The following is a 13,998-nucleotide window of genomic DNA, read 5'->3' as shown; positions in this document are numbered from 1 at the left end:
TTTCCCTCTCCATTGGTGACAGCTAAAGGCTGGTGCTTCACATCCTACATCTCGATCGGTCGCTCTCAGTGGGCCTGGAAAGGCTTGCAGGAGGGCACCGTGACATGGCATGGCTTCTCCCCAGCGTTCAAGCCTACACTGCCATGCCCAGCCTCCTTGTGATTGGGTTTATTGTCCAAACATAAGCAAGCGAAACGGTCCCTCCGCTCAGCCTTTGTCCCAGGGTTTCACAGCCTCCCCTCCCAGGGGTCTCTGGTGATCCTGCTTCGTGCAGCCTCCCACTCCCGGCCAGCTCTGTTACTCTTCCGGAACAGCAGCTCCAGGGCAATCACGCCCCCTCTGCCAGGCCTTTTATCGCCCCTGTCTCCCCCCTTGAATTCGCTCAGTTGGGCCCACCTGCCCTGATACAGGGGAGCTGGGCCTGGTCTGCTGGGACTCACTGATCTGCCACCAGCTGAGGAGTCAGATCTGAAATGCTACATTCCCCCCCCCCCAGCCTGGCTCTGATTACAAAAGCAGAGAAGTTCCTGGGGCCCGGTCCCTGTGACCAGCTGCATGCATCACCCCCTGCCTGCACAGGCGAGGCGGCAGAACGTGACTTCATGTAGGGAACGCAGACGCTTGCTGCCCGGGGGTATGGAAGACACTATCTTGGCAACCGTCCACTTCAGAGGGAGATGTCTGAGGATCTTGTGGCATCCTGTTCGCGGGTCGGCCTGTCGGCTGGCCCAGCTTTCCGGGTGCACGCAGCTCCTAGCCTGCAGCTGGTGACCTGATGCTGGTTTCAAGCTTCCAAATAGCTTCTCAGCCATATTGTCACCTCCACTTGATTCTCATTTTTCAGGGGACCCTGGAGTGTCTGGAGGAGGAGTTACTGGCCTTTTTCTCCGTCACCCCTCACTCCGTCTACACAGCGATGATGGACAATAGGTAATCCTTCTTCCTTGCTGCTGGGATGGCAGGGCACCTTGGCTCCTGTCCCAGAGGAAGTGGGGGAGGGAGGGTTTTGCCCGGTGATTCCTGCTGGAGCGGGTTGTCGCTTAGTAATGAGGTCACTGGGGGTGTGTGACAGTCAATCTGTCAAGGTGCCAGGTACACTGGATCTTCGGGGCCGATCTTGCAGACCGCAGGCACGTGCCAGACCGAGCTGCCCCACGAAGGGGCCTTTGACTCGAGTTCTTCAGAGTTGCCTGTTGCAATGGACTTGTGGGGATCGGAGGCCTCTGCCTGCATCCCCTGGAACGCAATCTTCTGCCTTCTGGCCACCAAATGAGGGTATGTCCTCACTGCAAGAAAACGCCCGTCGCTGGCGCACGGCAGCTGACTCACGTTCGGGGCTGCGGGGCTATAAAATTGCAGTGTAGATGTCCAGGCTTGGGCTGGAGCCTGGGCTCTGGGACCCTCCCCCCTCAGGGGTCCCAGAGCCCAGGTTCTAGCCCAAGCCTGGCTGTCTCCACTGATTTTTATAGCCCCGTGAGCCTGAGTCAGCTGATGCAGGCCAGCCCCGGGTGTTTGACTGCAGTGTAGACATACCCCAAGAGTCGGATCGGATCTAAGATTGCTGGCTGGAGAGGGGCTCAACAGACCTGTCCTCTTCAGAGAGAGAGGGCCAGATTCGCTCCAACCTCAGGTTATCTGCAGGGCCGGCTCCAGGTTTTCTGCCACCCCAAGCGGCGGAAAAAAAAAAAAAAAAGAAAAGAAAAAAAAAGCCAATCAGCGGCACTTCGGCGGCAGCTCAATCGCGCTGCTCCATTCTTCGGTGGCAGTTCGGTGGTGGGTCCTTCACTCCCTCTCTTCCTCTTCGGAAGAGAGGGACTGAGGGACCCGCCGCCGAAGACCCGGACGTGCTGCCCCGATACTGGAGGGAGTGCCGCCCCTTTGTATTGGCCGCCCCAAGCACCTGCTTCCTTAGCTGGTGCCTGGAGCCGGCCCTGTTATCTGGACCAATAGCTTGTTTGCCGCAGGGGGCCTGACGTGTTGCTCCGTGAGCTCTTATGATGGAGTTTACAGAACCACGTGTGACCAAAGCCCGGTTGGTTTGTTTTTGTTCCAGCTTTGAGCGGCTGCTGCTCCACGCTCTCTGCCAGTACATGGACCTCGTCTCTGCCAGTAAGAGCCTTGTTTTGGTTCTCGTCTCTCCATTGCTATCGGGCCTCTCCAGCTAAGCCTCCTCCTCCCCACCCTTCCCTCACCCCCGCCCCGCCTTCCACTGCAGCTCACACCACACGCTGCCAGTGCTTTCCCCTGGCCCTGGGAGCTGGGTTACCCCGGGAGATTATTTGAAGGCCGCGTGGGGCTGGGAGGCAGGAATTCCAGCATTGTAATCCCAGCTGTGCCAGTGAGGAGTTGTGTATCTTTCAGTGCTTCATTCCTGCCCCGCTAGGGAGCTGTGGGGTTTGACTGGCTAATGTTTGTACAGCCGTTGGAAACGCAAGTTGCTGTCTCAAATGCTCAGCACCGTTCTGTATGGCCAGTCCCCGTAGGGCCAGATCCTGGGACTCCAAACGCCCCTGGACGCAGCCCTTAATTACACAGCTCAATGAGCTTCTTGCAACCCACTCGACTTTGTCCTGGGCTCTGCTTCCCTCCCTGCTGTGCGGCGTTATTCTGTGCCCCCTCCGGCCCAGCCCGGGGCGGGGGGGGGAAAGGAAGGAATCCGTTCCCAAGCTGCAGCACTGCTTACAGCTAGCGGGGTGTGCATGAGGGGAGATGGAGTTGAGTGTGTTGGGTGGCATGTCTGGGCCGGGAACCCCATTCGCTCTGGCGTCTTGGCAAGGCAGTGGGAGTTGCTGTTGCCATAGGCGCCAACTTTTCCTGGCGCCGGTGGGTGTTCGTGCCCCCCCTCCCGGCCCCGCCCCGACTCCACTCCGCCCCCGCCCCCATTCCAACCCCTTCCCCAAAGTCCCGCCCCCAACTCCACCCCTGCCCTGCCCCATTGGACTCCTTCCCCAAATCCCCACCCCAGTCCTGCCTCTTTCCCGAGCGTGCTGCGTTCCCCCTCCTCCGCCCTTCCTCCCAGCGCTTGCCGCCGTGAAACAGCTGTTTCGTGGTGGCAAGCGCTGGAGCTGGGGAAAGAAGAGGCATGCTCAGGGGAGGAGGTGGAGGTGAGCTGGGGCGGGGCGGGGAGCTGCCGGTGGGTTCAGAGCACCCACCAATTTTTCCCTGTGGGTGCTCCAGCCCCGGAGCACCCACGGAGTCGGCGTCTATGGCTGCTGCTTATACCGGGGCCGAGTTTGGCCCAGAGATTCGCCATCCCACTGCGAGGCTGAGCCCTTGGGAGACGTCCTGCGGGTCCTGGAATTGATCTCACTATCGGCTGCTGCTCTGGGTGAGCCGTTCACTGGGGAGTGGCATCCTGCCGTCCTTCCACATGTTCATCAGGAGGTTCGGCTCAGCCGGTTCAAAACAACCCGCTGTTCACTTGGCCCAATCAGTCTCTTGCCGCCTGCGGCTCCCTTCCAGGCAGCGAGCTGGCCTGGCCACCAGGAACCAGCAGAAGAGTGTCTGTCTGGAGGGTGTGATGGGCTGGAAGGGCACACTGCGTGCTGTCTGTGTGCGAAGGGAGCTCATGGGGTGAGGCAAACTTCGCGTTGGAAATGAGCACATACAAATCCTACTGGGAATACAGCACCTCGCAGCTGGGAGGCACAGTGGGTTAGCAGCTCAGATGTGGGCCGGGCCTGGTCTCAAATCCTGCCGGAGACTCTGACCTTGGGCAAGTCATATTGTCATGTTGTGCCTCAGTTTCCCCATCTGTAAAACATGGCTGACCCTACTTGCCTCTCTCTGGGCAGTGCTGTAAGATGTCATTGAGGGGGTCTGCAAGCAGGTGTGCTCTTGCCCCGTTCTTAACCCAGTGCACGCAAACATTCCGGATCTGGCCCAAGCCTACCCCCTCTTTGGGGCTTGCATTTATCAACTTGGCTGCCCAACCCCCTTGGGCAACTTTGAAAACTTCAACCTTAAGTAACAAAACACAAACCTCAACCTGAGAGTTCTCCTGAGTGTGGCTGTGGCTACAATTTTCTTCAGGCAGGACACCGCTGTCCATGCCTCTGGTGCCTTCTGTGTTAGGTGCTCGTATAGCTTATCCCCCTGGGTCGGAACTAATGAGACCCACCTGGTCTGATCACTGGGGTGAGTGAGTAGAAGAGCACTGTATCTTTCTGTTTGGTCCTAGAATATAACCCCAATTGCAGGCCCCAATCTTGTGGTCTTCTCTCTGACTGTGTGAGAGATAGAGGCATGATCTGGTTCCAAAAAAAGAATTCAAACTCCTTCCTCTCTCTGTCCAGGTTCTGACTTTGAAGGGAAACGCCAAATGAAAGTGAGCAACAAACACAGAGACTTCCTGCCCCCGGAGTTACTGCTGTCCGCCTACTTGGAGCAGATGAGCTGATAGGTCTGGAAGACATCCCACTCAGTGCTCTGAAGGCTTCTACGATCCCCGAATCTGCTCTCCGTCCACTCAGTCCTCGGCGTACAAACGGGGGGGTGTCCCCACCCTCTCAGACGATTCTCTGCACTTGTGCGATGGCCTAACCGGCGGGTGGATTTGCGTGGAGCCGGTTAGATCGCCGCCCCCGGGCCCTGCTTCAAGATGAGAAGTCTTCCCTTGCCCATCGCTGAAGCCCTGCAGGCATCTTCCGCAGCTGCCACTCTCTCTTCCCCGTGTGGCAAAGCTGTTGCAACACTGGGGTGTGACTTCCAGTTTCCTCCCCACCCCCGGGGTGCTCCTGGTTCCACCCAAGGCTTCTCTGTACTGCTCCCGGTACCCAGGGGAGGGCACCATCTCTGCTCCTCGCAGGGGGGCCTGGCAGAGGCACCCCCCAGGCAGACCACTCTGTCAGGGGTGGAACCACCTGCTGGACAGCCCAAAACGTCAACCTTCATCATGCTCAAGTGTCCAACCCCCGCTCAAGTGTCCAACCCCCACTCAAGGACTGAGGACTCTGCCTCTCTTGAAGCCTTTGCTCTGGATGGGCAGAGTCCTGGTTGGAGCGGGTGAGGGGGGTAGGAGCTGACTCCAGGGGTCTCCCCTGCTGCCTGTAGGCTGGTGGGAGGTGAGGAAGCATCGTCCCTGCAGGCTTCCCTCAGCGGCCCATCGACACTGTCAAATGCATATCGGCTGTTGTTGCGACACTGTTCCCTCTTGTCGCGTAGATGGGATCTTGATTGTGTCCCTTCTGCCCTCCAAGCCATGTTCCGGATTCAGGATCCAGCCAGGTTCGGGGTGATGGTGAAAGTCCTGTTCACGTAAAATGGAATCGTGCTTTTAACCATGCTGGGGGAACAAGATCGCTTCTGAATAGTGAAGATGGGCCCTTCATCTCAGCCCCTTCGGGCCACATCCTGCCCTCATTTCTCTGACTCACTGGCCTCTTAGCTTGGCAGGGGGACTCCAGGACCTGCTGCTGCCGCCAGATATCACCGTGCTTAAGGTGTGAGACCAGTCTGCCGAGCCCTGCCTTGGGTGTGGCGCTATCTCCCAGCAGTAGCTGTGCTCCCTGGAAGCGTGAGTGTCTATACGCCAGCTCATTTAAACACAAACAAACAACCTGTCCCTGGGGGACTCTGGCTTCCCCTGGGGCTGAATTTGGAGCAGTATTTTTGGGACAAAACAGTTCCCTTTCGGCCTTAGCATTTCAGCTGCTCTGACCTGGCCCTTGAGCAGCTGAATTGGTCTCATTCCCCAGCTCAGCAAACACTTCAACAGGTGCCTAAAGCTTAAGCATGGGCTGAAGTGCTTTGCTGAATGTCCAGCAGCTGGTGGAGCAGATCACTTGTAAGTTGCATTTCACAAACCAGGGCGGCAGGGGAATTACCACAGACTGCAACAGCCTTGCAGGGTCGGGGGTGGGCACTGCTTTGGTTGGTGCCTAACCCTGTTTCCGCTCGCTACCCACCACAGAGTTAGTGCTTTAAGGCATTGCAGGCTCAGCCCCCCCTACAGGGGGCGTAGATCTCCCCCCGAATGCACGCATTAGCACTTACCTAGCCTCGTCTCTGTGGAAGGCAAAGGAGTGAAAGATCTGTGTGAAAAGCTCGAAGAAGTGTCCAAGCAGGACTTGGCGCCCCCCTCCCCTGCTGGCTGCTTGGTTTTGGACTAGGGAGAGCGATCTGTTAGCTCCCACAGAAGCTCAGAGGAGAAGCTGTCCAGGGAGCCAGCCCCGAGTGGGAGTAAGCTCCGAGTGGGAGTAACTAGCCCATTGTTTAGTGCATCCATGTGGATTGGCATTGAGCAAACAGCCCCCTGAAGCCGGATCGCTATTGTTTAAGCTTTGGTAGTTATCAGTGAGACATTTAACACAAAGCTCTGGCTTTCTCTGCAGTGCGGGGGGCCTTTTCTAAATATGGTGTGTCATTTATGCAGGTTTGTGTTTTGTGATTGTGGAATCGAAGCCAGGCCCCCGGCAGTCCTGCTGCTCGCAAGCGGGGCTGGGTGGTCAGAGCTGAACGTCTCAGCTTGGGCCACCTGGGTCTGCCAGGGGTTTCTGGCAGGGGGAGAGGGCGGGGGGAGGGGGGGTTATATCATGGCGCAATTTAAATAGCTCCGTTTCCAGCTCTCTAGTGCCGTGAAGCGCCCGTTGGGATGTGTGTGGTTTTTAATATGTATACTACGTGTTGCGGTGTTTAATTTGGTGCATATCAAGAGCTGCTCTCCCCTGTACATAGCAGCTGGTTTAAAGGGATGGGCCGGGTTTGATTCATCACCAGCTTGTGCTGCCTGTGTCCCCGATCAGCCCTGTGGGGAGCAGCTCCTGTGTTGGAATTCTCTGCAGGTGAGTAGTGAAGAATCCCGACCGAGGAGCGCTCTCCGCACAGGCTCAGGGCTTGAGTCTCCTCTCCGTTGGTTTCACTGGAGTTACTCCTGACTTATATGGGTTAGTGACCAGAATGAGGCTCCCAGAGGGCAGGATCAGGCCCATTCCCCCTCTTCTCACGAGCAACAGTGTAGATCGAGCGTGAGGCTTTACACCGAGTGGGTGGAGAATCGGGCTCCATTGACATCTCCTCTTCCCTTGTAAACCAGCTGGATGTAAAAAACTTTTTCAGCAAAAAAACCTCTCACACACAGCCACAGAGATTTGCTTAGGACAGCCGTGCTCTCCCGGGCGAGGGTCTGGTCTAGCCGGACAATGCAGCACAGCAGACCGCAGCGCTTGACTTCCCATGGGCGTGTCAGACCCACGCACCATTCGGGGAGCTGCTCTGGGCAGAAAAGGCCGACTCCTGCGAGAGTCCCTGCTTTGCTCTGCCTTGGGGCCTGGCTTCCCCTCCTGCCATCTCTGCACGCTGCCTCTCCAGCCCGTGCTGAGAGCCCTGGTCTGGTGAGACGACGCAAACCAAAGCGACCTTGGCACGGGCAGTGCCTCCGTGCAGCCCAGCACCCAGTCAGGACCGTACTGCGGTTTGTAACGTGGATATGGATGTTGTGCGTCGTGCTTCCGGGAATGTTTATTGATTTTTCTTTTTAATTGTGTCAGTTGTATCCGCCAGCCCCAGCTCTTGCCTCGGTTGAAAGGACCGTCACCTGTTTTAACGGCAGCCTTCACCTGCTGTGCCTGAGCAAATCCATACGTGGGACGGCGCCTGTGTGGAGTTTGTAATGCTTTAATCTGCTGTCAACCAGAGGCCAAAACTGGGGCTTCTGCTGAAAGGAGGGGGGGGGGGGAAAGGTTCCTTCTGAGCTGACTCAGCTGTTGAAGGTATGTGCACAAGGACAATAAATCATGGTGCTCCGGAGTCATCTGTCTGCTCGTGTGTCGTGTACTAGCGATCGCCCTCTGTCCAAGCCAGGGTGGGTATTGTTAGCAAGAGGGGTAGGACACTGAGGCTTTGTCTACACAAGCACTTTTGTCGGTGAAGGGTGTGAAAAAACCACCTGGTGTGGACAGCGCTGTGTCGGCGGGAGACACTCGTTGGGGGGTGATTCTTTCTCCCGTCAGCATATATCCGCTACCCAGGAGGTCTTGCAGTGGTACGGCTGTGCCACCGTGTGGTCCGGAGTGAAGACGTGGCCTGATGGAATATCCTGTCGCGCTCCGACGTGAGGCAATTAACTTGTGAGTCGTCCTAACTGGGAGAAACTCCAGGGCTTCTGCTGTAGCACCGTCCAATCTTCCATTTGAAGAGAAACCGGGCCAGCTGCCACCGCACGCTGTGTTGAAATCCACTTAGCCCCCTGGGTGTTGTGAAACTGACATAGGCGTAAATTATATTTTCAATCCGTCTACTATACAAAAGCTTTGTGCTCCATAATAGCAGATTTCTGAAACTATCAAACACAGTCGACCTGTTTTTCTTAAAGGTACTTGTGTACCATTTTTAAAGTGCCTCCTTTTTCTTTCTCTTTTTTTTTTTTCTTTTTCTTTTCTGTTAGCAGTAAGAGGCCTTGTCTGTTCACAAGTTCCACCAGTTGAACTATATAGCTGTGAAACTAGATTATAGTTAAGCCAGTGGAAGCCTTCTGGGGACCCACTTCTAAACCAGTGGCTCAACTGATTCCTCTCTGTAACTTGTGCCCTTTGAGTTCTGACTGAATGATGCCGGTTGTAAATAGATTTCTTGCTCATATTAACCACTGGTTGTGCTAGGTGCTGTACGGAGGGCGAATGACTGGCCCCGTCCCAAAGACCTTGCCGGTTAGAAGATGACCTTACAGGTGCATGAGACAGACCATGCAGGTTGAGGTGAAGGAGCTGGGATAGCAAAGATAAAAGGATGTGTGGGATTCTGAGCCAGTAGAGAACAACCTTGCCCCTTCCCTGGCTAGAACCATAATGCAGTCAGTTGGATGCACTCTGGTAGAGATATCAGAGGGGTAGCCGTGTTAGTCTGGATCTTAAAAAGCAACAGAGAGTCCTGTGGCACCTTTAAGACTAACAGATGTATTGGAGCATAAGCTTTCCTGGGTGAATACGGCATGCGTCTGACAAAGTGGGTATTCACCCACGAAAGCTTATGCTCCAATACATCTGTTAGTCTTAAAGGTGCTACAGGACTCGCTGTTGCTTCTGGTAGAGATGTAATTGCGCCACATAAGGTGGCTCTGATTTTAGTTAAACTGGTGCCATTGCTGTGTGGCCAAGGCCTGAAGGGCAGGTTTGCCTATGTTATTTGTACAGCGCTGGCACCTAACAGTTCTAGACCAGCGCCCCCTGGTGCTAGGCACTGCTCTAAATTGCTCACAAACGAAATATAAGACGACAGGTGAATACAGACGGGAATACGAGGAAACATTGGGATCGCAGTGGGCCGTGCTCACAGCACAGGGGCAGCTCCTACTGAAGCCGATTTACAGTCACGTAAGTGGGATCAGCCTTAGGGCTGAGTCCTGGCCACAGGTGATGGCTAGCGCTTCCGTGGGGCTGCATGGCCTTCCGTAGAACCCAGGAGTCTGAGTGAAATCGATCTAGCAGTTTGCATTGCTGCCTGTTTCTCCCAGTAAGCATCCTCCTACAATGCATGTGCGCACACGTGTCTGCCTTTCTGTCCAACAAGGGTCGTGTCCAAGTGGCTGCAGTACAGTCGGTCTTCTTCCAGCTCCCACACTTGGCTATATTTCCCGACCACTGGGGGCTGCATTTTTCCCGTGTCAAGGGGGGAGGAGGGGAAAGGCCGTGCTGATGTCTAGTCCCAAGACCTATAAATTGGACCCCTGGAAGCTTTATCTGTTGTGGCGGGAACGGATTCGCCAGTGCCCCCGGGGGAGCTGCAGTGGTGGGCTACTAGTAAGATGCTGCCTTGTGATTGGGTTTGCTCCCCTGGGGTCAGGTGTGGCACAGCAGTTCTCTTGGGGGGGGGGGGTCCCAGAGCCCAGGCTCCTGCCCGAGCGTCTCCACTGCAGTTAAACAGCCCCGCAGCCCGAGCCCCGTGAGCCTGAGTCTGCTGCCAGCTGCGGGTGTTTAATTGCAGTGTGGACGCGTGCGTAGCGGCCTGCCTTGGGGCCGGTCGGAGAACCCAGCCCCAGTCTGGGCTCTGGCCCAGGTCCCTGGCTTGGAGAGCTAGGGCTGCTCGTCTACCTGTGCTGTGGTTTTCCCTGCGTCACTTCCTACCCATCCTCCAAGTTCCTCTCAGGGTCCCTTGTCTCCCCCCTGCTTAATCAGGGTCCCTCCCCAGCCTTGCTGCTTGGAGACCTTTTCCTCACTCTGGCTGGGTTTTATCGCTGCTTAAGCCTGGCTCTCATTCCCATTGCTGCAGCATGGGGTGTGGCCTGATTCCCTCAGCTGGGGTTTGTGCTGCAAGCAGGTTGGCCCCAGGGGCTCCACCCCACAGGCCCGTTGTTCTGGGGCTGACGAACTGGAGTTTTTCCTCATTATTGGGCCAGAATTGACCCCCCCCCCCAACTTTATAGGGCCACATTGTGCAGTATCTCAGCTCTCCACCCAGCTCTCCAATCAGCATCAGGCCTGGGTCTGTGGAAGGTGACTGGGTGGACCAGTGGGACCGGATCTCCCTGTGGGGGGAGTGTAACACCTCTCCCCCCCATGTGGGCCAGCCGCTCCACGAGCTGGAAGCAGTAGAAAGCTATTCTCCTGTGGCTCCGCAGCTGGAGCGTGACCCAGGGCTTACAGGGGCTTGGTTCGGTGCGGTAAGTAGCAATGATCCTCGTGTCATGGCTGCGGGTCTGACAGATACAACCCCCCTCGTGGGAGAGCCACCACTCAAAGTCCCTTTCTCGTGCCGCTGGGGATTCTTTCAGAGCCGGGTGCACCTTGCTCTTCGCTGCTCGAGGCAGAGTGGGCTTGGGGCTCAGTCTCCCCCATGTGGGCTGGGCCCAGAGGTTCGGGTCCTTGATACTGGGCCCGGAGCGTGGGGGAAATGCAGGCTGGTTTAGGGCAGAGGGACAATGAATGCGGGTGGGGTTTCTGCTTTACCTCACACTTATTCCTCTGCTTTTGGGAGGCCCAGGGCTAGAACAGCAGGAGGCTGCAGGTCAGGCCTGAGATGCATCAAAAGAACGGGGTGGGGAGCCAGGGCTGGGATAGCAAATGGGCACAGGTTGAGATTGAGGGGCCTTAGCAGAGCTGGGGGGAGCGGGGACCCCTAGGGTGACAAAGCAAAGGGGGAGGCTGCAGCTTAGACGAAAGGGCATGGTCATAACTACGCTAGGGCAGCCTGCAGCCCACCTACCTTCAGCAGCCTTCATTCCAACCGGTGCTATCAGCCCCGTGTTCATTTGCAAGTGGTATTCTAGCACAATAAAGCATCTTTGGCCGGGCACCTGCCTGAGCCACGAGCGCCACTCAGCACCCATACGAGAAACGGGACAACGGCTCGCTCCAGCAGCAGGAAGGGACGTCTCTGCATCGCCTTTGCCTGTTCCATCCAAGATCATAGGCATGAAACCCCCCCCCCATCACCCCCAACCCTCTGCATGGCCATATTCATGGAGACTGGGCTGATGGACTCTCCTGCTCTTGGCATCGGGGGGCTGGGGGGGAAGAGGAGAAAGTGGGTGGAATCAGAAGTCTGAGGACCCTGGGAGTAAGGATCCAAAATCTGAACAACTTGGTCCAGATCCTCCGCTGTCCTTTCAATCTTCCTTTCTCTTGGGGGGATGTTCTCGTGATCTGCATCCGGACTCCAGGGAGCCAGGGGAGATGCCCATTCGCCCCACTCCCCCAGCCTATGCAGAAAGTGGGATCGGGGTCACTCACGGGGCCTGGGCTTTGTGCCTTGTCCCTCCTGTTTATGGCCAGACCGTGCTGCCTCAGCCCCTTGCAAACTGCAGTTGAACATGGAAACGCCGGGCAGCCAGGCCCTAATGAGCAGCTTTATTCACAGGCACATTAAAGGCACCAGTCTGATGGAGCCCCGTGGAGCACGCGCTCTGGCTCTTGCCACTTACCGGCTCCCCACGCAGCCCTAGGAGGTCTCTAATTGCCACCCGTTGCGGAGAAGCGTTACCCCCTGCCAGGCTGGATGGGAAGGAAGGCAGGAGCCAGGCAGCGAAGCAAGCTTGCAAGGAGGGAGAGGCCTCCTGGGCCTCTGGCCAACCCAACTGGCTGGTTCCTTCTGGCAGAGCTGAGGCTGTTTGGAACAGCCGTCGCTCCGAAGCCCCCCGCGGGTTCTGAGTGGAGCCATCAGGCCCAAGGACTGAGCCCACGGGGCTTCCCAGCACCACCTGCTCTCTGTCTGGTTTTCTCATCTTGCACTTTTTCATTTGGGGAGGGGGGGGTTGCAAGTGCATTAGATCGGCCTCCATCTGCCTTTGCTGGACGGGGTGGAGGACAGGGGTGATCATGTGGAGGGGACAAGGGACACAATGCTTTGTTCCACCTGCCAGCCAGGCTAATCAGGGAACATGAAACCAGCCAGCTGCATGACCCTGGGGGATCAACCCAGCGCCTCGGGTGTGTCCACAGAGCCCCAGGCCAGAGGAGTGACTTTAAGCCCCTGAGTGGAGAGAGAACTGTCCCAGAGGCCCTGCTTGGTCACACTGCATCATGCAAAGTGAGAGACAGGGAGCGTCTTTTTGTTCTGTTTGTACAGCCCCTAGCACCCTGCCCATGGTCCAGGACACAGCCTGCCAGGTACTGCCACAATGTCGCTAACAATAATTAAAAGAGGGCTGCCCCGCTGTCAGGAAGCTGAATGCGTCCCCAGTTCTCAGGTTGTTTCATGTTCCTGTAACGGGTCAGTGTGGAAAGGGAATGGGAGCAGACCAAGGAGCTGGGTAAGTCAGGGTGGGCACTAGGGGCTGTAACTTTCTGCACCCCCACCATGCCTCCGCTGCTCATGGGAGCCAGGAGGACCTGAAACTGGCAGTGCCCATGCGAATGGGGTTTGGCACAGATTTCCGCACCAGGTCGTTGTGCTTGGGAGTTTTTTAGTTTGAATTAAACTGCTGACAGTGTGTTCTGCAGTTCCCCGAAGTTTCATGTTGAAACCACAACTCCCACCCTGGCACCTGATGGTGGGTGGGTGTTTGCTCAAACCTCAGAGCCCCTGATTCACTCCAAAACTCACTCCCAGCTTGCTTGAACCTCAGCACTGGCTTGTGCTGCCCTCAAGTCCCCATGTGGCTGACTCCAGACTTGGTCTGGCTGTGGCTTAAAACTTGATCTGGGTTCATGGAACTTCAGGCAAACCTGGGCCAAGTTATGGGGTGTAACAAAATCCCAAGCCGGGCAGGAACTCGTGCCAATAAGATTATGGCACGTCACTTTCCCTAAATAGAGAGAACCTGGGGAATTCTGCAAATTTACTTGCAATAGTGATGTTTTGTTGGATACTGAGATATTGGGGTTTATTTGGGTCTACGCAAGTAGCAAGTTGCTGGGATTTATTTGCACTGATGCAAATACCAAGATATAGAGTTATTTGTATGTAACCAAATAGGAAAAATAGTGGGGTGTATCTGAGTCTATGTAAATATCAAGATATTGGAGTTTACTTGAGATTTGGGGAATTAAGAGTGAGATATGTGAGGGTTGCTTTGGGTACCTCTGAATAATTAGATTTGGGGGAGGGGCTTGGATTTTCCCAAAGGCTGAGGCTTTTGGGGGGGGATATTTGGGCAGCCCCACCCCTTAGGTTCATCTGTAAAACCCTGCTGCCGAGGGAGTTAACAGAAATACCCCTAGGAGTTGTTTCCTTTCACTCCTTACAAGGGGGGAATGGCAGGCAAGAAAAATATGGAACGCTTCACGAATTTGCGTGTCATCCTTGCGCAGGGGCCATGCTAATCTTCTCTGTATCGTTCCAATTTTAGTATATGTGCTGCCGAAGCGAGCACAAACGTTAAAGGGACCAGCTTTGTATTTATATCTCCATAAATTTAAATTATTTTTAATAAGGGTGAACTTAATATTTTGAAAAATACATTTATCTAATGAATATTCTTATTTTAGTTAATACCTATACAAATTTTATTTTGTAATAATATTGTATTTTCATTTATTTCCACTGAAATATGGCCCTCATCTCAGCTTCTCGTGCATGTGGAATTGTGGGTAAGCGTTTATGCAAATTAAACTAGCGGCGCCCTCG

General features: G+C 55.5%; 1 protein-coding gene and 1 non-coding gene across 2 annotated transcripts in view; one reads left to right on the top strand and one right to left on the bottom strand.

Annotated features, from left to right (window-relative positions):
- The window catches only part of R3HDM4 (R3H domain containing 4), a 28,478-nt gene extending 22,352 nt beyond the window's left edge, over positions 1-6,126 (top strand). Inside the window, exons 6-8 of the mRNA XM_065422081.1 lie at positions 845-930; positions 2,054-2,109; positions 4,296-6,126. Coding sequence (XP_065278153.1) covers positions 845-930; positions 2,054-2,109; positions 4,296-4,399 — 246 coding nt within the window. The 3' untranslated portion in view covers positions 4,400-6,126. The remainder of the gene's footprint in view (positions 1-844; positions 931-2,053; positions 2,110-4,295) is intronic.
- A 7,511-nt stretch (positions 6,127-13,637) lies between these two features.
- Positions 13,638-13,744, bottom strand: LOC135894358 (U6 spliceosomal RNA). The gene has a single exon (XR_010562367.1). It is a non-coding gene; the product is annotated as a U6 spliceosomal RNA (small nuclear RNA).
- Positions 13,745-13,998: the final 254 nt, after the last annotated feature.

This window comes from Emys orbicularis, chromosome 24 (assembly GCF_028017835.1).
Source record: "Emys orbicularis isolate rEmyOrb1 chromosome 24, rEmyOrb1.hap1, whole genome shotgun sequence".
NCBI classification, from domain to species: Eukaryota; Metazoa; Chordata; order Testudines; family Emydidae; genus Emys; species Emys orbicularis.
Note: the sequence above shows the minus strand (reverse complement) of the source record. Positions and strands in the feature narration are given on the sequence as shown.